Source organism: Pseudopodoces humilis, chromosome 16 (genome assembly GCF_049639895.1).
Source record: "Pseudopodoces humilis isolate 2021_Gansu_Grassland_sample_001 chromosome 16, ASM4963989v1, whole genome shotgun sequence".
Taxonomy (NCBI): Eukaryota; Metazoa; Chordata; class Aves; order Passeriformes; family Paridae; genus Pseudopodoces; species Pseudopodoces humilis.
Genome location: NC_142215.1, coordinates 17,108,004 through 17,134,926, shown reverse-complemented (window position 1 = coordinate 17,134,926; position 26,923 = coordinate 17,108,004). Strand labels below are relative to the sequence as shown.

The 26,923-nt window shown below is 38.4% G+C and overlaps 2 protein-coding genes across 4 annotated transcripts; one reads left to right on the top strand and one right to left on the bottom strand.

Moving 5' to 3' along the window:
• Positions 1-10,867, top strand: CHRNA3 (cholinergic receptor nicotinic alpha 3 subunit). The gene is made up of 6 exons (XM_005521403.3): positions 1-160; positions 2,061-2,200; positions 2,268-2,312; positions 3,650-3,759; positions 4,846-5,857; positions 7,284-10,867. The coding sequence occupies exons 1-6, from the start codon at positions 1-3 to the stop codon at positions 7,410-7,412; spliced, it is 1,596 nt and encodes a 531-aa protein (XP_005521460.3). The 3' UTR covers positions 7,413-10,867.
• On the bottom strand, positions 10,768-25,556 carry CHRNA5 (cholinergic receptor nicotinic alpha 5 subunit). 3 transcript variants are annotated; one of them, XM_005521738.3, is made up of 6 exons: positions 25,442-25,556; positions 16,977-17,128; positions 16,646-16,690; positions 15,286-15,395; positions 12,916-13,747; positions 10,768-10,938 (listed from the first exon to the last, which is right to left on the bottom strand). In XM_005521738.3, exons 1-6 carry the CDS (start codon positions 25,545-25,547, stop codon positions 10,777-10,779), a joined length of 1,407 nt encoding a protein of 468 aa, XP_005521795.2. In that variant the 5' UTR covers positions 25,548-25,556; the 3' UTR covers positions 10,768-10,776. The 3 variants fall into 3 exon arrangements, with proteins under 3 accessions (XP_005521795.2, XP_087919052.1, XP_087919050.1); XM_088062926.1 differs by lacking the exon at positions 25,442-25,556 and adding an exon at positions 22,497-22,548; XM_088062924.1 differs by lacking the exon at positions 16,646-16,690.
• Positions 25,557-26,923: the final 1,367 nt, after the last annotated feature.

Sequence of the window (26,923 nt, the reverse complement as noted above, 5' to 3'; positions counted from 1 at the left end):
ATGCATCGGAGGAGCCGAGCCCTCCCTGCTCCCTGTGCTTCTACAGTCCTGGCAGCGAAGCTCATTCTCAACAGCCCCTGTTCACAGGCAGTAATTCATAACACCATGGAGAGCCTGAACACCCTCCTTCTAACTGCTGCTGTTTGTTTTCTCTGTCAAGGTGAGTGATCCTGAATTTGTTATTCTTTGATGGTGAAGGGAGGGCTGAAAAGGGGAGCAGGAGATGGTTCTGGTGCAAATTATTTTTAGGAAGTGCAGAAGCGCGCTCCAGCCTAAGGGGCAAATGTACAGAATTGTGGTACAGCTCTTTCTATTACACAGCCTGTTGTTCATTTTGGGGGGGAGTTTATCTTTGCAAAGTAGTTAGGTAGTCCTGATTAAAGATGCCAAACAGGACACATAAAGCCATTTTAACATGAAGGAAAAGCACCTCACACATAAAGGTGTGGTTTCACATATTGCAGAGAAGACAAGAAAGTGACAACATTAAAGAGCTTTAAGTATGTGCTGCAAACAGCACATCTTCTCTCTGCAGATACGGAAAGCACAAAATATTTAAACAAAAAAACCACATGAATGCACTTTTCTAGAAGCAGTGGATGCTAGATTTAATTGGAGTGCTGATGACATGTAAAAAGGCTGGCAGTTTGGGATTGACAATAATAGTTGTAAAGATCTAGATTTAAAATTATTTACCTAAAAGATTAGGGGGTATTTATTCCAGGAAATCTCAATCTAAGAGATAGAAGGTATCAAGAAATAATATAGGCAAGACTAGCCATTAAAAAGTGTTCAAGTTTCAGTTAGCAAGTTGGCTTGAATGATTTCACTAATCTGAAAACAAAATTGCAGTCTGAGTGAACAAGAGAAGGCACAAGGAGTAAAAATCAACCAAACAAAACCAAAAACAAACAAAAGAGTTTTTAGCTGAATAATTTCACATGAGGGGAACCCTTGTCTTAGGGAGGTGAGGTCTCACAGATTTGAAAGTAACACCTCCCTTGTGTAGTCTATCACCTGCAGATACTTCTGCCTCCCCCCTATATCTACTAAAAAACAACTGGCAGAAAATAAACATGTCATTGCAAATATTCATCTCATATATATCCATATTTCTTTTTCAAAGGAAATGTAGAATATTTGTTTGTGATTTAATACTTTGTGTCTTTGCCAAATTTGCATACTGCTATCTATTAATGACAAAACAGACCTTTTCTGGTGTTTCAGTTAGAATTCATGAGGATGTGTTGTCCAGAAGAGAGTTTATAGCCCTCTAAAAATAAAAGGTCACTGGCTTCTAATGGTGTCAGGATGGTTATTGCCTAGATAGTTTGGTAGTAAAATGGCAATGTAAAATACAGGCTCTCACACCTCATCCTGAAACAGGTGAAGTACCTTGTCGTTTAAGAATTTCAGTTTGCAGCTTTTTTGTTTGCCACAGGGTATGATGAACTGCACTTATGAGCGGCAAAAGGACAATAGGAATCTGTTATAAATAAAAAATACTTAGAATAATAAAGAGGTAATTAGCATATTTCTTGGAGCATGCTTAAAAGTCTTTGAATGTTAACAGTTAAGCAAATTTTAATGCTTTTTAAAATATATTTTAAGAAGCAGGTTGTTAACTCACTGTAATCGTGTAAACATGATTCAGATTTCTCATTTCCTGGGACTTCTATTGCAAGGCATTCCGACCCCTTACCAAAGGCCTGGTCTGTTGGGCTATATTTTATCTTTCCTCTGCTCCACAGCCCTGTGGCCTTGACAGGTCTGAGGATCTGGGACTGTGAGGGGAAAGGGCTTTTCCAGCCCCATTTCTTCAGTAATTCCCCGAAACTATTACCTTATTTGCAGACTTGTTAGAAAACCTCTGTCATAGCATTACCTTGCACTGCTCTCCTCGCAGCCCAAGGGAATGCGCCCATGGCACAGTGCTCCCCGCTTAGGCGGGGCTGGGGTTCTGCCCAGCGCCCAGAGATGCTGCTGAGCAGTCGGGGCAGTGCCGGGGCTGCCCTGCCCCGCTCGGGGCTGGCCCGCCGCTCACCCCGTGCCCTCCGCAGGCTGCGGCGGCTCCGAGGCCGAGCACCGGCTTTACGTGGCCCTCTTCGAGAGCTACAACCAGTTCGTACGCCCCGTCAAGAACGTCTCGGACCCTGTCATCATCCAGTTCGAGGTGTCCATGTCGCAGCTGGTGAAGGTGGTGAGTACTGCCCCGCCGGGCACCGCGGCAGGGCCGGCGCTTCTTCCGACACTCCTCTCTTTTCCAGGACGAAGTCAACCAGATAATGGAAACCAACTTGTGGCTGAAGCACGTAAGTAGCGCTCAGTGACAGCCGGGACAGCACTGGCTCACTTCCCCTCCGGCGTGGGAGTGTTCCCCGCTCCGCCGGGGCGACCCAGGGCGGGGGGAGCCGCCCGCCCAGCGAGGCGTCTGCGGGCTCCGGGAGCACCGGGCTTGCGGGGTCGGCGCCAGGTTCGGGTCCCTCGGGGCACAGACCCATCCCGGGAGAGCAGCCCTAGGCAGGATCCCGGGAGAACAGCCCTGGGCAGGATCCCGGGAGAGCAGCCCTAGGCAGGATCCCGGGAGAACAGCCCTGGGCAGGATCCCGGGAGAGCAGCCCTAGGCAGGATCCCGGGAGAACAGCCCTGGGCAGGATCCCGGGAGAACAGCCCTGGGCAGGATCCCGGGAGAACAGCCCTGGGCAGGATCCCGGGAGAGCAGCCCCGGTTCCCCCCTCCTCTCCAGCAGCGCCTCCAGGGCCCATCCCCGGGGCGCTGCTGCCCCCCAGCGGCCGCCGCACCGCCAGGCAGCCGGGGACAGAACGGGAGTGGAGCCGCGGGGACGGAAGGGAAGGGAAGGGACTGGAGCAGAGGAAGACGGCCACACTTACGGCCACACTTACTGCAGTCGCTAAATACAAGATTTTTGTTCTGGAGACTTCGAAACGCGCTGCCTTGGCAGACATACAAGGGAAGCGCCTCGGCACGGAGGTCCCACCCAGCGCCACTTGGTGCTGGTTAGCTCCCGTAAAGTGGCAACAAACCAAAAATATGTACTTCATGTTAAAAATGCTTTTTAAAAATGCAGTTACTCACCGTTGCAGTCCCCTTAGCAACCAACTCAGTTCCTACCTTAAGCTTGATATTCAAGTTCCTTAAAAGGGGGTTTAACAAGTGCTAGTGACTGAGGCTGTTACGTGAGCCATAACACGCAGATGCTCTCTCTGACCCCAGGTCCCTCAGTTGATGCTCACATCTTACACCACAGCCTCCAGGAACTTGTTCTTACTGTCCCACAGATACTTGTTTTTTTGAGATAAAAGTTATTATTACAGTCCTACACTCTCTGCAAAAGAGTGTCTTATTCTTTCAGCTTTTTCCAGCAACTGAGTAGGCATTCCTGGGCCAGAGTCACATATATTTAAGTCATATATGGGTATGACCAACAACATCTAGATATCTAGGCCTACCTACAATCTGCATATGAACTAACACCACACACAAGTGTGTTTGTTAAAGAAACATCTAAACACTGTAGTATCCAAAGTAAATCAACCCAGGAAGTGGGTTCAGCACTTGGTTCAGATCTAGTCCAATGATTTTCAGTTTCTTCACAAATCTAACATAGACTCATTTCTACCATAATTAGATCTGGAATGATTACAAGCTTCGGTGGAATCCAGCAGACTATGGAGGTGCTGAATTCATCCGAGTTCCATCTGGCCAGATCTGGAAGCCAGATATTGTTTTATATAACAAGTAAGGCTCTTGCATATTTAACTTCTTAATTCAGGGAGAGGGGGGGTGATGTTACCAGTTCTAAAAAAAAAAATCAGCAAATCAGCAGCAAGTTTACAGAATGCACTGAAATGCTGCTTTTCAACACACCTCTGTCCTGCATCCCCCCATTGCTGCTCTCACCTTCATGCCAGCTATGTATTCTATAATAGAATCACTGGGCAGGATCCAGCTCTAACCTGGAGCTGCAAACTTGGCATTTCCCCTTCACAAGCCTCAGCGAGTCATAACATTAACTGAAAGAAATGCAAATTCTAGCTTTTTAGCAGTCAAATTCACAACTTGACACCTTTGACAAATAAAACCTACAGATAAAATTCAATTTAGATGTCAATTTCTGAGGCTGTAAAGAGTGAAACCATAACTAAATTGATCTGTAAGAAGGCAATTCTCAATAAAATGGACTCAGCTACACAGATCCAAAACTCAGGTCTATGGATCAAGAGTGATGACACTCCTTTTCTAACTGGGGCCTTAAAACTTCAAATTACCCTTTAATTTTATCTTTTCATATACTCAACTGGATCATATAAGTTAGCAAAGTGTGACTTAAAAAAGCCTCTTACACTCCTTATGCAAAGATACACCCCAACACTAATCCCTCCTTCCAAAGTTATTACCTGCACTGTCCAAGGAAGAGGTGGAAATACCAGCAATATTCTTATCATCCCTTGAATTCTGATGTGCTTGATCAATCTAGAATAGAATGAAATAATTCACTTGGAAAGGGCCCACAGGACTCATCTAGTTGGACTGCCATTTGCAATTGTTATTTGCCATTTTGAATATTGATTGCATCAAGCCATGCTATTAATAAGGGATAATATTTGCTTTCAGCTCCTCCCTGGTGAGTTTATAGAGCTGTTTGTTTCAGTTTAACCATGCAAATTTATGATGGTCAGTCTTGCATGAGCAATTTAGCTCCAAGCAAACACGTAATTGCTGACTTCCCCAAAACAGAATAAAGAGTTAATGTGTATGATCTGAATATATGAAACTACCTGGCAAAGATCATTCTAATTTTTGTTATTTTTACTTGCTTTACAGTGCAGTTGGGGATTTCCAGGTTGATGACAAGACAAAGGCCCTTTTAAAATACACGGGTGATGTGACATGGATACCTCCAGCTATATTTAAAAGTTCATGTAAAATAGATGTAACCTACTTCCCATTTGATTATCAGAACTGCACCATGAAGTTTGGTTCCTGGTCTTACGACAAAGCCAAAATCGACTTAGTTCTAATTGGCTCTACAATGAACCTGAAAGATTACTGGGAGAGTGGAGAATGGGCTATAATTAAAGCTCCTGGGTATAAACATGACATCAAATACAACTGTTGTGAGGAGATATATCCAGACATCACATATTCTCTTTACATTAGGCGTTTACCTTTATTTTACACTATCAATATGATTATTCCCTGTCTGTTGATTTCTTTTCTGACTGTATTAGTTTTCTATTTGCCCTCAGACTGTGGTGAGAAGGTGACACTCTGCATATCAGTGCTTCTCTCTTTAACAGTGTTCCTTCTTGTTATCACAGAAACCATACCTTCTACTTCCCTGGTAATTCCCCTTATTGGGGAATACCTCCTTTTCACCATGATATTTGTAACTCTATCGATTGTCATTACAGTATTTGTACTAAATGTGCACTACAGAACACCCAAGACACACACAATGCCCATGTGGGTGAGAACTATTTTCTTGAACTTACTTCCCCGGATCATGTTCATGACAAGGCCTGCCAGTGATGAAGAGAGTAATCCGAAGCCAAAACCATTATTCACTTCTGAGTTTTCAAACTTAAATTGCATCAACGGTTCTGAAACCAAATGCTGCAAAGACGGCTTTGTTTGTCAAGATATGGCATGCAGCTGCTGTCAGTATCAGCGCACAAAGTTCTCGGATTTCAGTGGCAATCTGACTAGAAGTTCAAGCTCTGAGTCTGTAGATCCTATGCTTTCATTTTCAGTTCTGTCACCAGAAATGAGAGATGCTATTGAAAGTGTGAAATACATTGCAGAAAATATGAAAATGCAGAATGAAGCAAAAGAGGTAAGAACATATTTACTGTTATTCAAACTGCAGATACATTTTGCCATTAGAGTGTTTGGTAAGAAAAAGATCTCAGACAAGAAAGATAAAAGAGATCATTATTATATGCAAGTAAACTACACAAGCTGTATTACAAATATGTACAATTTTGAACTTATTTAATTAAGAAGCAGCTCTGCTGCACAGTGATCTCTTTATTGACAATATATATACTGAGTGAGGCATGTTAAGGTAACCACTCCTAGGGGAACGTACAAAAGCACCCATCCCATGAGAGATGATACTAGGATTTTCCAAGTTATAATCTAAATAGTGGAATTTGTTGACCCTATGGCCTTCAGAAAGTTACATTCTCCTTCACACAGCTTACCATCAACAGAAATGTAGGAATGAATGTCCCTCACAGTGATGATGGTGCTCGTTCTTGTTGCTGATGCAAAGTGCTATAACTAAATGAGGCCACTACTGTAAGACAGGGACCAACATCTTTCATAAAGCTGCATCTTAATACAATAAAGGAGAAAAAGAGAAGGTTTTTTTAGCATATTCCTTAAACATACTATGAGTAGTAGACACACCATCACAATTTTTAAATACCTGAACTGTGGCACTTCATTATAACTTCATTTTGTTTATACTGAAATCAGAACTCTATTTAGATTTAGTTGGTACAGAAAACATAGGGTTGCTTTGGGTTTTTAAGTTTCCCTTAGCAAACAAGTTCTAAGCTAAAAAGAACAAATTTCAAAAACAACAAATGCATTATTCATTTCTTACCATTTGTGAAAAACAAAAAATTTGAATTATAATCTCAATAGTAACTAAATAAGTTAAGGAGTTAATATATAACAAATAGAATACTTCATTGTCACTCTTGCTACCAAATTCACTGTTAAAAAAAAATTGGAAAAATCAGATTTTTTGAAACTTTGTTCCCTTTTTACATGAAATGTACAGAGATAAATTTTACATCATGAATGAAAACAGTCACATTTCAGTACTACATAATAAAGTACCAAATAATTATATACCAATTAATCTTTGCTTTTTACATACTACCTAAATACCAGTAGGAGCAGTCCGTTTCAGGATCGCTTTCTGGACAAACCTGTTCATCTAAGAATGTGAAGTTTTACACTTTCATTTTTGGAATAGAGAACTTGTGTCTCCTCAAGTCCAGTGTCTTGGTGAACAACTTTCTGGATTTGATGCAGCAGCTTTTGGCTTTCCTCCAAAGAGCATATTCAAATAAAGCTTCTTCAAGATTAATTCATTTGTCAGTGAGAACAGATGTGTAAGCTGTGTATTCATAAGGATATCTACATACAGAAATAACTGTGCTTCTTATATGAAATGGTATTATTGCTAATGCAACTTATTCACCTAATAAACATGACAACTTGTTATTCTTTTTTTTTCTTTTCAGATTCAGGATGATTGGAAATATGTTGCCATGGTAATTGATCGTATTTTTCTATGGGTTTTCATCCTAGTATGTATTCTAGGAACAGCAGGATTGTTTTTACAACCTCTGATGGCTGGAGATGAAATGTAAAGATTAAATAAAATGTTGTGAAATCAAATAAAACTGCCAACCAACTCTGCATCCCCCTCTCAGCACCTCATGTCTTTTCCATGTGTAGTAGAACAAGGATCTTTCTTGGCTTCAACTTCACTTGACCACAACAGCTTTGTTCAAAATGCAGAAAAAGAAATTATTTGGAACTTTTATGACAAATAATCTCAAAGTAATACAAGCTATGCTTTACAGCTACTTCCCGCAATAACTGGAGAAGATGGAGTTAGTATATTAAACTTTATAGGAATGATTTAAGCAGGAGTTAACAAAGAAATGGAAAATTCCATGAATATTTGGAAAGTCAAGATGCGTTGAATGCTTTGGGCTTCTAGGTTTGTTCTGTAGTCTGGTGCCAAGCCTCTTCACAGCATGACAGGATCTTCTGGAAGGAGTTCATAGGGGGGTCCATGTATGGAGGATGGAATGGTGGCAAGCACAAGTACCAAATGGCTGGAATGCAGACATTGCCACCTGCTGTACAAACTGACCCACACAGTGGCAAGAAAGGACTGAAGAGAGGTTTATTACAAAAGGAAAACAATTAGGTAAATAATAGATTATGGTAATAAAGCAGCCATAAAGTAAACTCTGTGTATCCCAGACTGAAATGTATGTGAAGGCTGTCAGGAAAATAAGCTGCTCAAACCTAATGACGTTTAAAATTGTGTACGAGTAAAACACAGTAAGACAGTCTGCAAGTGACACAAAGGATCAAAACACTCTGACAGGATAGTTTGGATACAGAGGCATCCTGCTGTAGTGAAGTGTTTTATGTCAAGGGAAGGCAGGCAGACAAAAATAGTCCTGTAAAGTGTGTTAAAATTGTTGCTTAGGCATATATATCTTTTTTGTTAATCAGTAATTGCAGATTATTTAAGATCACAAATAAAGAATGCAACTAAACACTGTAATCAGAGCATATTTTGTAAAAATACCAACTGCTCTCTCTGCACCAAACTGAAAACTTTGTGGAAATACAATGTATCAAGTGATATTTATGAAAATAAAGAGAATCAAACTGTTGAAAACTGTGCCTTTTTTTAAAATTTATTTTGAGCGAGTGACAGAATGCTATACGGTAGCATTACCTACAGTTCAATACATTCAGCAGTAAGTTACAGAAGTAAAAATCCATGCTTCTGAGTATATTAACATTATTTTGTTTCAGATACACCTGATAAGCAAAAGACCCCAAGGATTCCAGTGTCAGCTATGTTATCTGAATCTATCATGATCAGACTAGAAGTCACTAAAAGAAATTCATGCATTTGCAAAAACTGTGAGTTACTATAACAGAGTGACTCCACTGGGCAATGTGCTGTCCATCATGATATAACTGGGCAGCCTGGAGACATCATTTAACAAGGAGAAAGAGATGAAATGCAGAGTTAAAAAAATAAGATATATATCTAATCTACAGTTGTACTCACTTTGCTTTCTCTTCAGGTAAATTTCAGTAATTCAAACCTATGGAAGACTTTAAAAAGAAATGTTGTATTTGAAGAGGAAACAAGCTATCTGAAGTATTTCTGCAACTTGAACACATAGAAAGTCATTGATGCATTGTTTAACCTCAGTAATAATGAGAAGTTAAAAGGTCTTATATTAATGAATTAAACCAGACAATCTTTACTAATTAACCTTTAAAGTTATGATTGGAATAAAAGAAACATGTATCTAATGTCTGATGTAATTGTGTAACTGAAGAGTGACTCCCTAACTGCTAATAAAAAAAAAAAGGGAAAAAAGCCAAAAGGCCTGCCTGATATCATTTCCATACCTGTGAGCCTTTAAAAGCTACACAAAACCAAGAATATCCTGCAGATTAAAACATTTTGAAATAAATATTTAGTTATATATAAATTATATCATAAGTAATCACTATTATAATCAGTGCAGGGCTATTCTAAAGGAGATCTGGGAGGGGGTGTGGGAGAAATATCTATCTGTTCGAATTCATAATCACTATAAAAACTTAAAATTATCAAAGATACCACAGTTTACATTTAAGCTTCTCACCTAAACATGTTATTATTCATGTGGTAATTTAAGCAAACAAAAACTTCCTAAGATTTCCTCTAGCCTGGCACTCCTGTATTAGGCCTACAGGATGAAATTGTATTATGAACAATACTGAAAAAACTTTAGTGTAGGAAAACACCCAACTATTTTAGAGTCTTTTCCAGAAATAAAGCTATTAAGAAAGGAAGAAAGGTAGCATTGGAATCAATGTAAAGGACATATTTTAATGGAATAATGGAAAAATTCTAAGTTTGCTTTCAATGATCTTAGGAAAAAGAAAATATTGAAAATTCTAAGTCCTTGGTGTTTAGAATTACATATGGTTTTATAAGTGAAAGAACTAATCCAAGGTAGTTCTCTTAAATTCAGTTTAACAAATGTGAAAATCATTAATCATCTCTATTTGGTTCCACACAATAATAATTTATAACCCATTTCCTTCAGAAAGCCACTCCACAAATTCCTTCTGCCTGTGCTTAAATTCTTAATTCTGAGTAACACCCAAAGACAGGAAATAATGAACATGCCTGCAATTCTTCATCAAGGGTAAAGAAATCTGAATGTTCCAGCCCCTTAGAATACTTATGCACTTTGGGAACTTAGTTAACTGCCTTTGTCTTCGCCTTCCTTTCCAAAATTGATGGAGACATCAATATACACACGTGCTTTAGGCATTTTAAGGCTTATTAAATGCTCATGTTGGTATCACAGAATTAACAAGTTTTAAAATTTAGCAGCGAATTCCAGTGAAAATTTATAAAGGTCAGACATGGCCAAATTGCTGTTCTTAGTTGTATATTAGATACACAGGAAGTTTAACTTGTATTTTTATTATTATTTTAAATTACTCTGGTGAAATTTCAGACTTCTACAACACATTGAAGAGAACTTATAAAAATTCTCCTTTATATACTAAATTGAACTAAGCAACTCTACTGTGTAACTGCAAATATTTAATATTCAGTATAACAATTTATCTAGTAATTAAATAATTGGACTACAGTGATCATCATTAAAAAACTGAAATCCTTCTATATCACAGTAGGTGTCAGTGTATGCTTTTTTGATAAATCAGACATGCCATGGCTTGAGAAGGTTCTTTTAATTCTGAGTTGGCTTAGCAGTAACTCAGTAGACTGGTAATAAGCAAATGGACTTCTATGTGTCCTGGGAATGCCATGCTTTAAGATAAACCTAATTTTCTAGTTTTGGAAATTTTTTTCACTCTATCAGAAACACGCCTACAAAGAACGTGCATGGAAACAGAGCTACTGCAAAACTTAGAGCCAGATCAGCAGGACATGGCCCCAAAGATATTTTATGCATTTGTACTGCCTATATGTGTAGGTACTATTATACTTGCCCATTTATGAATAACAGGAATAAATAATACAAGTGATCCAATTATTGAAACCAGAAGAAAAGCCCACAAGAACATTCGATCAAGCACCTGAGCTATGTATTTCCAGTCTTCAACAACCTAAAACACAAAGAGCACAAAAGTTGGTCAGTGTGTGCAAGAACAGGTAAAAACACAGTACCAAATCCTGCAATTGTTAGTTATTTCAAAGTATGCTTTTTTCAACCATGTACATATGATAACCCTTTTGAGCAATATTTTATAATAATACTGTAAGTTAGAACAGGTGCAAGCTTCCCTCTGTTAAGATTGATAAGCAATGTAGATTTTGATGCAGAAATTGAACCTGACAAGCACCAAACATCCTCATTTGTAGGGATGAGACTGGCCTGCCATTTTCTAACGTACTGCAGGATTCATAGCACATGACATCATAAAGTGGAATTCCCAAGCAGGAGCTGGAAGTAAAAGCTGTAAAAAAAACCCAAACAACCACCAACACCAACTGACAGCAAAAAAGTAACCAGAAAACCAAAACCAAATCCCCCAAATAGTAATAATATTATTTTTTTAAAAATTGTTAGTACAAAGCAGCTGTTGTGTTCCAAACAATTGCTGAAGGCTGCAAAGTTACTGCTGCACAGAATTATACACTGGGGAGAATACTCACAGAATACTCAAGACTACTTTCCTTTTTGATAAAATTATTCGTATCTATACACAGTTTTGCAAGTATTGCAGATATAATTATGAAAGCAAAATAAAACCTTGCCAAACAATTGTCTTGGATTTGGACTGGAGTTGTCCAAGCCTAATGCTTCCTAAAATGTAAGGCTACAATAGTATTAGCTGTCTAGTGTTTATTAACAACTTTTGTAAATAAAGCTTGCATTCTCTGGAGCCCATAAATAATAAAACAAGTGAATCCCTGGTCAGCTGTATATTAATTTCCAAGGTTTATAGTAAGCAACATTACACTTGAAAAACGAAATACTACTTGTCTCTCACAGTCAACCCTTAATTTACAGGAAATGATGCATTTAATAGCAAACCATTCTATTTCTGTTGTTCATACAATGCAGGGTTATTAGATGCTGCTTTAACAGTACAGCAGATGCATTTATTAAAAATCTAGGCCACATCCCTTGTGACAATGTCAGAATCATGTCTTGAGAAGGCACATTAGAGGAGGCACACTACTCCTAATCTCGTATGGCTGAACAGAGCTCTCAGCAACCAGAACCTTCTGAAGACAGAAATTCCCATATAGACTGAAAGAACCTCAGGCTTTGCCATCAGAAACAGACAGTATACAACAAACTTCTATATTTCTATAAGCTTCTACACTAGACTGGAAATTGCATTTAAGTTTCTGATGTACCAATGGTGCTAGCTTAAAAAGCATGTGAAGAAAACAGATTTCTAATGTTCTTACACAAATGTTGTAAACATTCATTAAGGATAATTCAGAGTGCAAATGCACAGACTGAAAAAAAGCCTCTTTTGATAAAACTTAGGGACAAATAATAGTAAGGGTAGAAGAGAAACTTAGGAAGTCATTGAGTCCATGTTTCATCTGAGCACAATATGACCAACATATGGTTATAGCCTGTATTTAAACTAATATAAGTTAGAGCACTGAAACTGTTTTTATTTGGAACTGAAAGCTGCAAGGTAAGCCTTGGCAGAATTTATTTGGAAAATATAAGACAAATGAATTTTTCAAGATAGCCTTCAGGTACAAGAATAAAGTGAAAAAGAGCTCCTTCTCCCATCATCTCATCAGTGCTGTAGGGAACAGTTACAGTAGATGCTCTTGTCACAGACAAGTGTCTTACAACATGGAACCAGTAACAAGAACTTCTAGAAGAAAGCAAAGACTTTTAAAGACCCCAAATACTGAACTGTATCAGCCAAATATTCTCAGTAGAGTACCATATTTGCACTTTTTTCCACTGGAAACAACTACATAACTTTCAGCAAAGTACAAAAGCTGGGAATCTGTAGCACATCTTTAATATGCAACTGCACAGTAAGACACTTGGTTTTCTAATTTCCACTTGTATAAAATCAGTGTAGCAGGACTAATGCACCCACCTCGCGAACTTCATTCTCCTTCATAACGTGTCTCGTAATATAGCGGATGGAATCCAGAGCTGCTTCCAAGGTGTTCCTGGATGATTCTGATACATTCATATTTGCTGTTTCCTCCTTCTGAGCAAAGTACCTATCAACATGGCTTCTCATGCAAAGCAGCTTGGGCAGCTTGTGCAGAAATATCTTGCGAACCCAAGGTGCCATGGCATTGTGTGTGGACGAGGAGCGGTGGTGGATATTGATAGCAAAGACAGTTATCACAATGGATAAGGTCACAAAGATCATAGTAAACACCAAGTACTCTCCTATGAGCGGGATAACTTTAGAAGATGATGGAATAATTTCTTCAATAACCAGAAGAAAAACAGTCAAAGATACCAGTACTGAAGTGCAGAGTGAAATTTTTTCACCTTCATTTGAAGGAAGATAGAAGACAAGGACAGTTAAAAATGAAAGCCCAATACAAGGAATAATTAGAAACAAAGTGTAAAAAAGTGGCAAACGTCTAATTATAAATGAATATGTAACAAAAGGATACCAGCAGCATCCATCAGTCCTATTGCCTTTGCTCCCTGTTGCAGTCACTATTTCCCATTCTCCATTATCAAAAAAATCTCTTTTGTCAACATCATAATCTTCAAGAATTAGATCAACCTGTGAGCCATCATAAGTCCAGGAACCAAATTTCATTGAACAATTTTGAAGGTCAAAGGGAAAGAATGTTACATCAATAGTACAAGAACTTTTGTAGTTTGCTGGTGGAGTCCAAGCAATGGTGCCATCATATTTTACCACAGTTTTTGTAGATGTTCCCTCAAAACGCCCATCTGCACTGAAAGAAGAGATAAATGCAAGCAATTACAATGGGGCGTGGGGGTGTATTCAAAGAAGAAAATAAGCTTTGTTATTGTCATTTCAGCTGTCTATCCCTTGATAGCAAAAATTTTTTTTATTGTCTTCATAGCCAAATTTTTTCCTCAAATCTGAATCTCACAGAGGCAAACAACTTTGGAAGACTGAAGAATATTTTCAAGTCCTGAAAAGACCTGTGCAACTTTCAATGGTCCCAATGATTTATGAAAGGATTGTAAAATCCTGATCTTTAACATGAGCATGACCCAGCTCTGGTGTTTCTATTAGTAAGACAGAATAAGTACTTTTAAATTTGGTTAAATCATAATTATTAAAGAAAAAGAGTCACAAAACAGGTAAAATAATACTTGTGTCCAAACTTGAATTTACAATCACTGCAACAGCCCTTTATCCTGACTCAACAAGTCAGGAAATGTAAAATCACTGTATATGAACCTGAATTGTGCAGGAGGGTTAATTGAAAAGTTATAGTTTCTGAGATCAGCTAATTTTCAAAAGAAACAAAATCAAAACAACCCAAGCCCCCCTTACAGTTAAATGTACCTGACTTTCATTCCATGCTAAATGTTGGAGTCAGAGGCATGGAGTGTGTGCCCTTATCTATGATACCTGGCTCTGACATCCAAGAAAACACTGAGTTTCACATAACACCATGGAAACAACTGTTAAATAGAGAAACTAAGAGTGTGAGTGTGTAAGTTAGAGAGTTTTCTTAAGTCACTGGGTAAGAAAGTTAGAGTTTAAGGTTTAAGCTCTTTTAAAAAACAAAAAAACAAGATGAAGGATTTAAGGTGTTGTCTCTTGTCTCTTCTTCCTTCTTCATCTTCTTCTTGTAGGGGTTTTTGGGTAATAATAAGTGATTGGATAGAAGATACCGCAGTGCAGCACACAGGTGTCAGGTCATTGGGTCACTAAGAAAAATAATTTACTTGGCATTTGTTAATTGGATAAATAGACATATAAAAAGCGTTGAAGAAGTTCTTTGTTAGCCATTTTGCACCTTTCTATCTTAGTGTATATAGCTCCCTGTACTCTGTATATATGTAATATAGATAAGAGAAGAATAAACAACCAAGTCAGAACAAGAGAAAACTGCCTCTCTCTCATCAATCAGTCCAAGGGGAAAAGAACCCAACGATCAGTGTCGCATCCCAACAGCTAAATATGACTTACAACAACATAAATTAGTTGCTTCTCTCCCATCACTCTACACTATTTTTACCCAGCACTGTACAAGACATTTTTTTCCAATTAAGAAAAAAGTTTACACAACAAAATGAAAACAACCTTTTCAAAGGGACTAGAAATTCCATTCAGAAACAAAACATTTGACATTTAACATATTAAGGAAGTCCATTTTCATTCAGAGACAAGCTGCTCCACAGGTTCTGAGCCCACTAAATGTACATTATGTCTATCCCATGAGCCTTCTAGAAGTAGTTTGGTCAGTGAAGTTATAAAGTACGTGCATTTTGTATTAAAAGATTCAAATCTTACTTGTCATACAGCACAATATCTGGAATCCAAATAGATTCTGACGGGACACGGATAGATGTTATTCCAGCATAGTCTTCAGGATTCCACCTTAATTTTACATCTATCCATTCCTGTGGATATGTGAGATGTAAAAATCATTATTACTGGGAAGTGCATTCAAGCAGGGTGATACCAGATGAAAATAGATAACAAGGCAATTAACAACAATCAAACTGGTTTCTAAAATTTGCATAAAACAATGAATTTGCTGAGGAGGCATGTAGTACCTCACTCAGTATTTGTTTTCTGTTATAAGAGCTACTTGATAATGTTTCTGTACAGAACTGAAGATATGATGTTCCTTTTTCAGAGCATGTATTTATAAGTAAGAGCTATTATAATGTAATTTAATTGTATAAATTAAATTTGAAAAAAGCTTGTTTTGGATGAATACCAATGACTGGAAGCTAATCAGAAGCAATTTAGACATTTTCATTATACAAAAACCCCATCATGCTCCAGCTCTTAAAACTGGTTCAACTTCAAGAAGATCTGCAGAAACTATTAAAGAGGGCACAAAGAATCATCAACCCACATGGTCATCTCATATTTGCTGACTAGTCTCAAAGCTTTCCTAAAAATAAAAACTTGGCCTAAAATTGAAGTTACTGGAAAAGAAGGGAATGGGAAGCAAAAGGAAAAAAATCAAACAAACAAACAGAAAGGAATTAACACAAACAAAAATAATTCCATAAGCTAGTCCATATACCCAGCATCTGCAAAGATTCTTCTTAGGTAAATCAAGAATGATTTGTAAGCAGCATTACCCAAGTAGATAGTGGCAATTAAGTTTAGCACTGGACTCTTACAATTACAAAGCTGGAGGTTTTTTCCTGCCCAAATCCAAATATTCTTAAAAGAAAGAAGTATTTCCTTCTAGCAAACATATTTAACTTCGAAACTGGAATTCTTCAATAATGCATATCCAAAAATTTCAAATATCCCACAGGAAAAAGACCTCAAAACAATTATACAGAAGAATACACCAATGACACTTTTCTTAATAAAGCAAAACTTTTGCACTGAAGCAGCAATTTATGGTTGCATATTTACACCTTGGTATATTAAATAGCCATGCAATGCCATATCAGATTTCTCTTAATTTGGGGAGCTTTTATTTGCCTTGTTGTTATGGTTTTTTAATTTTTGTCACAATTCATCCTTTAAAGCTTTTCCAGGGACCTTCTATAAAGATACCATGTGAAATAAAATTTCATGCAAGAACTGTTTTTTTAATATACAATTAACTAGAAAAGCTTCTCCCAAATTTTGATTTGCAATTATGAAGCTTCAGAATTTTTCATCAGTATTTTACACATACCTGTTTCAACCATACATTTGTTGTCATCAATTGATTTTTCTCATCCTGTGAAATAAAGCATATATCACAAAAAATAATCTATCCATAGGAAATAGCTGCTTTAGTTCACAGAGGTCTGTAACTTAAAATACAAAACACACTGCTGAAAGCATTCTAATCACTAAGTATGTTTATATGAGAACATTATATATCCATCTACAGGGCATTTTTATTACACTGATAATAATTTAAAATGTTTAATCTATTGTATTTAACAGGCACAATTATTTCACATGAAATTATGCTCTTTTTAAAGTTAGTGGAAAAAACACAACTTATTTACTATACATACCACATCTACTAGCTGAGAGATTGCAAGGCCAAACTTGATTTTTATTGTGTCATTCAAGCGTTCCACTGGACGTACCCATCTTTGATAGTCTTCAAATAAATGCTTAAACAAACGATCTTCACTTTTAGCAATAAAAGAAGGTTCAGATACAGCTATATTAAAAAAATAAAAATAATAACATTGATTCAAATGAGCAGTGTTCATCTGCATTCTTGTGTCCAAACAGTTACAGCTTTTTTTATGTGGAGTTCAATTTCTCATCTCATCCCCTTCTCTCCAGAAGCATGCCCAAGGTCATGGAAGTAGAATTTTATAAAGTTACCTGGTTTTATTAGCATCCTCATACCATTATCATTATTCTAAAATCGATGATTCAAGAACATTAAGATAATCTCAGTAGGCAAAAAGCTCTTATACCATTTACCCAATGCCATGCAACTATGGAACTCCCCTAAAGCTGAAAGCTGATCTATGAGGGACTGAAGTTCTGTCAACCTACATCCACACTACACATCTGTAGAATGTTGCATAACTTGCAATCCAGTTTGAAACTTCAGTCTCTTCATGTTTAATGTATTTCTTCTAATGTTTGGGCATATTTATTGTATATACATTTTGCTGCACTTGCAGAGCACTTTCCCTCACACTGTTTTGTATCTTAGATGTATATGCCAAACTATTTACCAGTCGACTCTACCCATTCTAATGTTACACGGACTGGAATGCACCTTTCTAGCTCTTTTTCATAGCTCTCAAGGGGTCAGTTTGGGGAAGATGGAGAGAGAGGGGAGGAAAAAAGGGAAAATCAGACTCCAGCTAAATAACTTGAGTAAGAACAGCTTTCAAAGGTGGTGTGAAAGACCTGAAAATGGCCACTGCCAACTAAACACATCACCTTGCATGGAAGGGTCTCCAATCCCCAGACATAAATTAGGATGACCACCAGAAAACACTGACAATATCTTCTAGATAAAGATTTTTACTACTTACCAATGAAATTTAAAAGTGAAAAGACATAGCAACTATTATCACCAGTTTAAGGGACAGCATAAACAAAAGAAAGGAGCTCATCACCATCTCTTTTCAATGCATACTTAAAATATTATGCTATTACATAAATCTGTGGCATGACCTCTCTAGAAATTATGTGCTCACTAACAGCATCCATCTAAAAAAAGATATAACAGAAGCAGAAAATCACCAGAGAATGTCATAAACAGATTAAAACCAGAGACAGTCATCCATACAAGGAGAGATTTAAAAGATTAACATTACTTTGTTTGGAGAGGAGGTGAATTTAGTCATAAATAAATAACAGAAATAGAATGATACAAGCAGGAAAAACATTGGTGGTATTTAATCTTTCTCATAAAAGAAGCTAAAGGAAACAAAGTATCAATTAAAGACAGCATAAATAAAGTCTACTTGAAGTTCATTACCATCAACATTTAGTAAATCAGCAATTAAAGAGGAAGAGAATTAAGATTTTAGAATTGCTTGGGCTGACTACACCGTATGTCAGGTAGTGTCACACTTCATAGGGCATCAGTTCTCATTCCCACAAAACCTGCAAAAGCTACCCCAGAGTTTGACCAGCACTTCCAGAATTTGTGGCAGAGGCTTGGCTAACACCACTTAAGCCATTGACTTGAACTGATCTAACTTAGTCCCACGTGACTGCAGCCACTACAGCGTAGACAAGTTAAGATGGCAGCCTAAGTTTTACGTTCACTTTCACTCATCAAAGTGTGACAGCAATGCACTCTTACTGTGCTGCAAAAGGCTTCATGTACAGGTCCTTTGGATGAAACACCTAAAGCACTGCAGAGCCCAGCAAGGCAGTCCCCCACCTTTGGCACTGCAGGTGCACGGCAGTCCAGTAGAAATATTATTATCTCACACACTAACCAGATTTCTCTGCAGTAATAGTAGCAGCAAAAGCAGAACGTAGCTTACTTAACAGGATCAGCAAAGTGGGAGCAGCAGGACCTCTTTTTCCTCCAAGTCTCACCCTACACTAATATGCTGCTGAATGGTTCTTGCTGTGGGCCAAATCAACATTTGGGGTTTAAGACAGATCAACCTTCTGTTTCAAAATACAAATCTTTCTGTTTAGAGTCCATTTAATTTGCTCATAAACCTACTGTTCTTTGAGATATATTGTTTGTACGTGTCCTACAATTCGACACGTCTCCATTTCAAGATTGTGGACTTGTGGGATGTGTAAAGAACTGATGGGCAACTTACACCGTACCATAGCTCAGGATGATACAGGAAAACTCACAGGACATAAGAATTGCTGCCAAAAACAATCCAGCAACAGAATGTTGCACACGTGCAAGTTTTCTTGTAAATGTACAAGTTCCAAAAATATATTTAATATATTTAACCGGTTCAGTATATTCTTATTAGCTAGTGATTTCTTTTTATTTGTAACTATGCACAGATTTGCCAAGCCCTACATTTTACAGATATCCAAAAGAATGCTTCCTGAAGACACAACTTAATTTCTTTATTTCTATATCCCTATTTCCTGAATTATGAATGGTTTTGTGTATATTTCAGGCTAATATTTCATAAATACTTGATTTTTATATTAGCATTAATTACATTTCCCTCCTCCAGTTACAACTCTCAATTGAATTTTTCATACAATTTAAGACTGAGTATGCAGCCGGATATTATCTCTCCATTAATTGACCTTGAAGCAGTGCAGAGGTAAAGTTGCACTTTCACCATTTCTGTGTTCCTGTAAGATGACCTCCTGTGCAAGGATACAGCATCTTCAGGGTACATGTTGTTTCCAGATTAAGTTTCTCTTAAAACACAGCATCTCTTCTGCTGTGCTAAAAGGGGGCATGTTCCTTTACTACTTTTATATACTCACAGATTATTTTTCAAACATTTTATACTCAGACCTACAGTATACTTCCTGATCTATTAAAATGACCATTATTTACTAACAATATAGTTCAATTATTTCTTTTTTTTTTTTTTTTCTGATCACAGATGTAACCACATTTTTCAGTATTTCTAGTTTACTCTGTTTATTAATAGACTGGGGCAAACTGGTCTAGAAAAAACATCTTAAACAAAGGAAAGCTCCATGAGGAGGCTGGGAATGGTAACAGTACTTGGCAAAAAAAAAAAAAAAGGTAATCACTCCTACCTTGTGCATTTTATTTAATAGGGCCATTCAAATAATTTGTTACACAGACTGCGTATGTTTTATATCTCTTTTTCACGTAACTATGATTTTAACATTACAACAAGGAGCTGTGATTCTTAGTTATTGCTTGTATTAACATCAGTTAAAAAATCATGAAGAGCTGGTGACAAGTGGAAAAATGTAAAGAGAAGAAAACAGGTAAAACAGTTTTAGTGGCTTAAGGCAGCAGAGCAGCTATGCTGGTTGGAGAAAAACAGAAAGAGGTTAAAACCTGTGACTAGCAAGATTAGCAAACAAACAACTCAAAGCACAATCTCATACTAAATCAGATGACAAGAGACTATGGCAACACTCACTCCTGCCACCAACTCAGTGTACTAAAAAGTACTCAGAAGATCCGTAGCCTCTGAAGGACAGTTGAAAGCTTGCCTGAATTTGAATGTCTTCATTTTTATTGAGGTAAGGTAACCTCTGTAGTTTAAATCCAAGCCAGCTCTCTGCACTGTTCAGTGGTAACTCCCAATGACAATGTTTACTTGATTATTTACACCTTAAACTCTTCTCATTGCCCCTCAGTATGAGTCCATATTAAGCAACAAAAAGCAACAAAAAAACCACACCAAAATCACATATGATGTTGGATGGCCTAAATTTTAATTCTGCACAAAGGAGAAAATGTTTATGCACAAAGCAGACTATGATTCAATTTTTTTAAAACTCTGAAGTAGCTGAAGAACACTTTTGACAAAAGGCTAAGTAAAAATTCTAATTAAACATTTGACCTTGAAAATATTGTATTTAAAAATTCAGTTCTACCATCTCCTCTATTAGTATTTAACAAACTCTTTTATTAAAGTGCTTTGGAAGAACTATTTAGAAAATTGGATGAAACATTACATGGACCTTGGATGCATGAATAGCATGATAAAACATGTACACATCTATTCATCTTAACATTAACATTCTCAAGTCAAAATTTTGCATGGGTTGCTAATGGCTGACTTTTTAAATTTTGTAGATAAGAAACAAAAAATGGGTTTTAAAAATGAATAATACTTTTGTAATTTACTGTACCATTATGGGATTAAATTTCCTAGCATCTTAATATGATTTAGTGACATTATTCCTTTTGTAAGAATTACCATTGAAATACTTAGTGTTACAGGCTTGATCCCAGAGGTATTTTCATAAATCTTTCTTTTTAAATAGGAGAACATCACAATCCATGTTTCTCCAAATAATAAGCTTTCTTTGAACTCTGTATTCCTCTGCACTTCCTTAGATAAAGGGTATAAGAGCAAGATTGGCAGTGCAGGTGTAACACTGGCCCTTACAAATTAAACAGTGCAGCTCAAAGCATTTTCTGATTTAAATAGTGTAACTCAAAGCATTTTCTAATTGACAGAATTGAGCATTAATAATTTCAGGTTTTCTTCACATCACTACTGGGTGCAATTTCAAAGGAGGCCTTGGGGAAAGGGAAAGGCTCCCTTTTTAGAAGTGCAATGTTAAGATGTATATTCAGAAGTAGTATATATTACTAATGCATGTTTATAATCATATACCATTTTTAAAAAAAAAAAAAAAGAATAATGTTTATTGTCCTTACTACTAAGGACAATAAGCATTGCAAAATAACCAAACTTTTCAGTTAACATTGTATTATTTAACTCTGGGCTACTATAACACAAACTATTATCCACAAATCTAACTGCTACATATTACAACAAATAATTTGCTTAGATATCTGGAAGGTGAATGAATATATACAGTACACCTGCCTTCAGTACTCTAGTATATTTATTAAGATGATCTCCCATCATTATTTCATTAGGTAGAAAAGACAGGTAATGTATTAAATTGAAATTTTATTTTTATACTGATTCCTCTGGCCCTTTGAAAAGGATCATGAGTCATACTTCCTGCATGGTCTTTAATTTTTTGGCCTACTTTTCCTTCTATGCATTAGCAATTACCCAGAATCCAGTAACAGTCAAGAGTTTAATTAACAGCAAGCATTTATAAAGATCACAATCATCTTAACTAGGATGTCTGTAAGTCAAAGCAGCAATACTAACACTATTCCATTTACTGAACAGAAGTCAGAAAAGCCAACTATTACATTATGAACTTCCCAGAATTATCTTTTCCTCCTCTATTTAAAAAAATAAAGGTAAACCGTAACACCACACCTATAAGCATGGAAAAGGTGGCTTTAAAGTTACTGGGAGGATTTGGGCCTTCTCTCTTACCCAGCACATCAACCTCCAACCAACCAGTAGCAAAATAAAATTACATATTGGACATGAAACTGTGAGGAATTTTGAACTGCAATACTGCTTAGTACTTACCAATATGCGCGGAGGTACAAGAGCTGCTCATAGAAAGCAGGAAAGGTGTTTCTTACATTCAACTAAAATTTAAAATGCTAAAGTTACAACTTTACAACCATTACAAAGTTACAAGCATCCCCTTCTGAATACCCATCCTATGGATTCTAGGGTAAATCCACACCATGTGCCAAAGAGCCTCCTGACCTCTGCAGCAGCAGTGACAGCTGCTTGCAGCTGAAACTGCAGGTCTGTGCCATGCCACAGCACTTCCTCCCGAGCTCACTGACACGCTAATGTGCTCCACTCAGTTCCCACAGAGAGAACTGGGATCCTCCTCCCTGCCCAACAGCCAGGCCACAGGAAAAGGCTGCTTCATGTCAGCCTGCTCTGGGGAAATAGCCTGTCACTCTGAAGGAAGGAGGATTTTCCTGTAACAAATACAGGATTTTGTCATCTCTCTTTGCACCACTTTTAATCATTGCATCATTTTCACTGATTGCTGACCTATCAGTAAAGACTGAAGATGTTCTGTGAAGTCAGCACCAAGGAATGCAGAAAGCAAGCAGCAAAAACCATGTATAGAAGTGCAGATAGGAAAGAGCACAAGGAAGAACAAGTGTGTAGAATCTGATAAATAGAGCCTTTTATAAATGTAGAGGCTATGTGTCATGGAATTAAACACAAATCTGAAATGTGTGTAAAAAAGACATTATGGAAATAAGAAAGGCCAATGCTTCCCACAAGCTGCCAGTGCAGTCCTGGGTGCTGCAGATGTTGGGCACTGGCCTTACCTTCTGCCTCAGGAGCATTTTGCTCACTCAGTTCCACTCTAGTCTTGGATACACTGAAACACAGAACCCAACAGCTCACAGAAATCAGCTACATTGCTCAAAACCAGATAAAGAGGAGGAGATTTCAAAACCTAAAATATCACAACAATCCCAGCTTTTACCATTCTAAAAAGTGGGAAACTATGCAAGTACTTCCTTCCACAGCTCCTTCTACAAATCAATACAGACATTTCTCCACGGATTGATGCTCACGTTTATCCCCCTAAGAATCTCTAAAGAAAGCACAAAATATTTTAAGAGAAAAATCACAAGAAACCTATACAAGCAGGAAGGTTTGCAGCTTCCTGTTGCATAGGGAGAGGGATTTGATCTGTTAAACTGAGTGGAAAACGCTTGGATGCATGAAATGCCAAGGAAACACCATCACAGGTCTGCAGCACGACACAGCAGGGCTAGAGATTGTTGTTTAACCTCAACTCCATTTGGGCATTGGAGTCTAACTTGTTAATTTAAAATTCAGAGCAAGAACAAAACTTATACTTTGACTGTATTTTAAATCAGCAATTATTTTCTCCTGACAATTCAGAGTTATCCAAGATAAAATATTAGTTTATTATTAACTGAAGGAAACACCAAATTAATTTACAAGCACTCCTATAGCAAATTTCATTTTATTTTAGAAAAAACAAGTTGTGAAAAGAAAGCTTTAGCCTCACTATATACGATCAGGTCTCAGTGAAGTCAAAACTGTTGGCTTGTGCCAAAAGGCAAAACTTGGCTTACCCTGACTGCAGGTAATTATATGCAGTCATATAAATCACATAATGTAACACAATGATTTTGCATCTTCTCTCATGAAAAACATGAAAAACACTACTTTTCCAAATGTTGAGACAAAGAATAATCTTTTAAATCACATTCAGCAATAACAGACTAAGTATTTGTAGGCTGAATCAAAACCTATGTCGATACAATCAACTTTCCATAAACCATATTCACAACCACTTTTCCAATTTTCAGTTAATATAAAAAAAGAGTCAAATTTATCTTTCTTTAATTTTCTTTCTGCCTGTAATTATTGCACTTAGGGTTTCAAGACATTCTGCAAAACTCTTGGCAATGTACTTACAAATTATGTAAGGGCAACATTTTAAAACAACTGTTTCTAAATAAACGTGTGGAAGAGCAAGTGATTTTGCTCCTTTAATCTTTGTGTAATTCTATAAATACTCCAGCTTCACATGCTATTTTACATCCTTCAACTCAGAAAGTTAAATCCTGATAGAATTATGAGACTGCCTCTTTTGAAGTCAAAGAAATAACGCACAACCAAACTCAAGAGAGTTCTAAATTCTTAAGAGGGTTTTCACGTGCAGTCACATCCATATACAAAATTCCAGTTATTAAAATATATTCTGCAAGTTTACCTCTGTACCAGAGGCAGATGCAGAGCACGCACCACAAAGCTACAACTGCACCTCCTCTCAAAAAGTGAGCAGAGCAAAAACTGAAAGCCATGGCAGCTGAGATCTTTAAAGATATATATATATATATATACATACACATTTAGAAAATATGTGTAATGTAAAGAAATATGAGGCAGTCAAGACTGATAATGCACCTGAAAAGCTGTAGTTTGTAGTTAAAGAAATTTTCTCCCTCTTCTGTGAGGGGGCAGCCCTGATGAGCCCGTTTGACAGCGGCCTCCGGAGGGGAGTCCCGCTCGTTTTCTCAAAGCCAGCGCAGCCCTGCGATCGTCCCTCAGCAGCCACCACCGGACTCGGCACCAGCCTTGCCTTAACCTCGTCCGGGAAAAAAGTTGATGGCGCGGAAAACGATGGTCTCTGGTGCCCAGAGACCCTATCGCCGGCGGCGTTCCCCCCCTGGCAAAATCCCTCTTCATTTCCCCTCAGGAACTGCTCCCGCTCCCCGCGCTCCCAGCCGGGCACAGCCGGGGAGGGCAGAGGTGCCCACAGACCCCCGGGCCGCGGTAACACCTGCTCCATCCCCGGCGGCCCCGCACAGCACCAGGTGGGCTCAGAACCCCCGGCCGGCCGAGTCCTCCCCTCCGACACCCTCCTGGCTCCTCACCGGAGCGCCTTTCACCCTTCACTCCTCTTCCCAGTGGCCCTGCCGACCCTCACCCCCCGGCGCCGCCCCGAGCCGCCCTACCCGCGTGTGAGGCTCCGGGCTGGCCGAGCAGGGGCGCGCAGAGCCAGGTGAGGAGGAGCAGGGACGGGGGGCGGCCGCAGCGCAGCCGCGCTCCACGCCCGGCCATGGCTGGGGCACGGCCCCCGCTCCCTCGGAGCCCCGCGGCGCGGACGGGGCGCGGCGGCGGGAGCCGGGAGCCGCGGAGGGCCGGGCTGAGCTGGCACCGCCCCGCGGGGGCCGTGAGGGGGCGCGAGGGGCGGGAACCTCGGTCAGCGCGGGCCCGGCGCCCACCGCCGGCAGCCTCCCGGGCGCGGTGCGGGAGCGGGTTTCGCCGAAAGGGCTCCTGGCAGGTAACGCGGGGGGGAGGCGGCAGCGCTGCACCCACAGGCTCGGCCCCCCGTGCCCGTCCCGCAGCCCGGGAGCGGCTCCTGCCGAGGTCGGGCAGGTGCGCGCCCGGTGGGGCCGGGGCCGCTATCCCGCTGCTGCAGCGCCAGAGCTCAGTAACACCGCCACATCCACCCGGGCAACGCCTGCTGCTGCCGCACGGTGCTTTTGGGAGGGTGCAAGTGTAAGTGAATTCTGGCGAAAAATATATTATTCATTGCATTTGGAACACTCCGTAGGGTGTTTTCTTTTTAAGCTTCCGAATCAGTATGATTTTAAAAGTTTCTAATTCAGAATATTTTGGAACTTTTAGTCTAAAATAGATAAACTGATACAAGCTAAAAAGACTTAGGATATTTCCACATCTTTAGGTATATTATAAATATACAACATATAAATACTCTGTAAAAAACACCACTTTTTCTGTATCAGATAAATAAATCTGTTACAAAAGACGACTTTCAACACACAAACTCTGAAATTTAATCAGTGATTTCTCCTAAATTATCCTAATGGAAATGTACCGTGTACACATTACCACGAAAAATAGAAGCAGCTGGCATTAATGCATTTTTTACATCTAAGTGTTTAATATTTTATAGAGAGAAAAGACTTGGAAAGAAGGGCTAAATAACTTTACAGTGTTAATCAGCTTCTACATGAAAAGTGCTGGATATCGGATTCCTCAGGAAAATGGTCCTTCTTTAACTCAAATAATTTTAGCAACTTTATACCTTTCTAAAATGAGCCCTACCCAAACAGCAATTTCATTAAGCATGTTGTTAATTGTCAAAATTATTTTATACCAAGTGTTTATTTTACAGAAAAACTGCATCTCTGTGTAAACGGTGAATATTTTCAATGACCAAAACAGAATACCGTAGCATTTCAATCCCTTAATTTTTAAACTTTTTTTTTTCTGTATTATCTTTTCCTGTAGCCATATTTGGGTTGTGCATGTCTGTGCAAGACATAATGCAGTCTGTACAAGCACACAAAAAAAGGCTGCTTACACAGGAGTTTCTTCCAGCACACTTCTAGTGACAGGCTGTATTGATTTGAATGCTCTACAGTAAATATGGTCATTTTATGTATTGAGAATCCATTTGTTTATGGCAT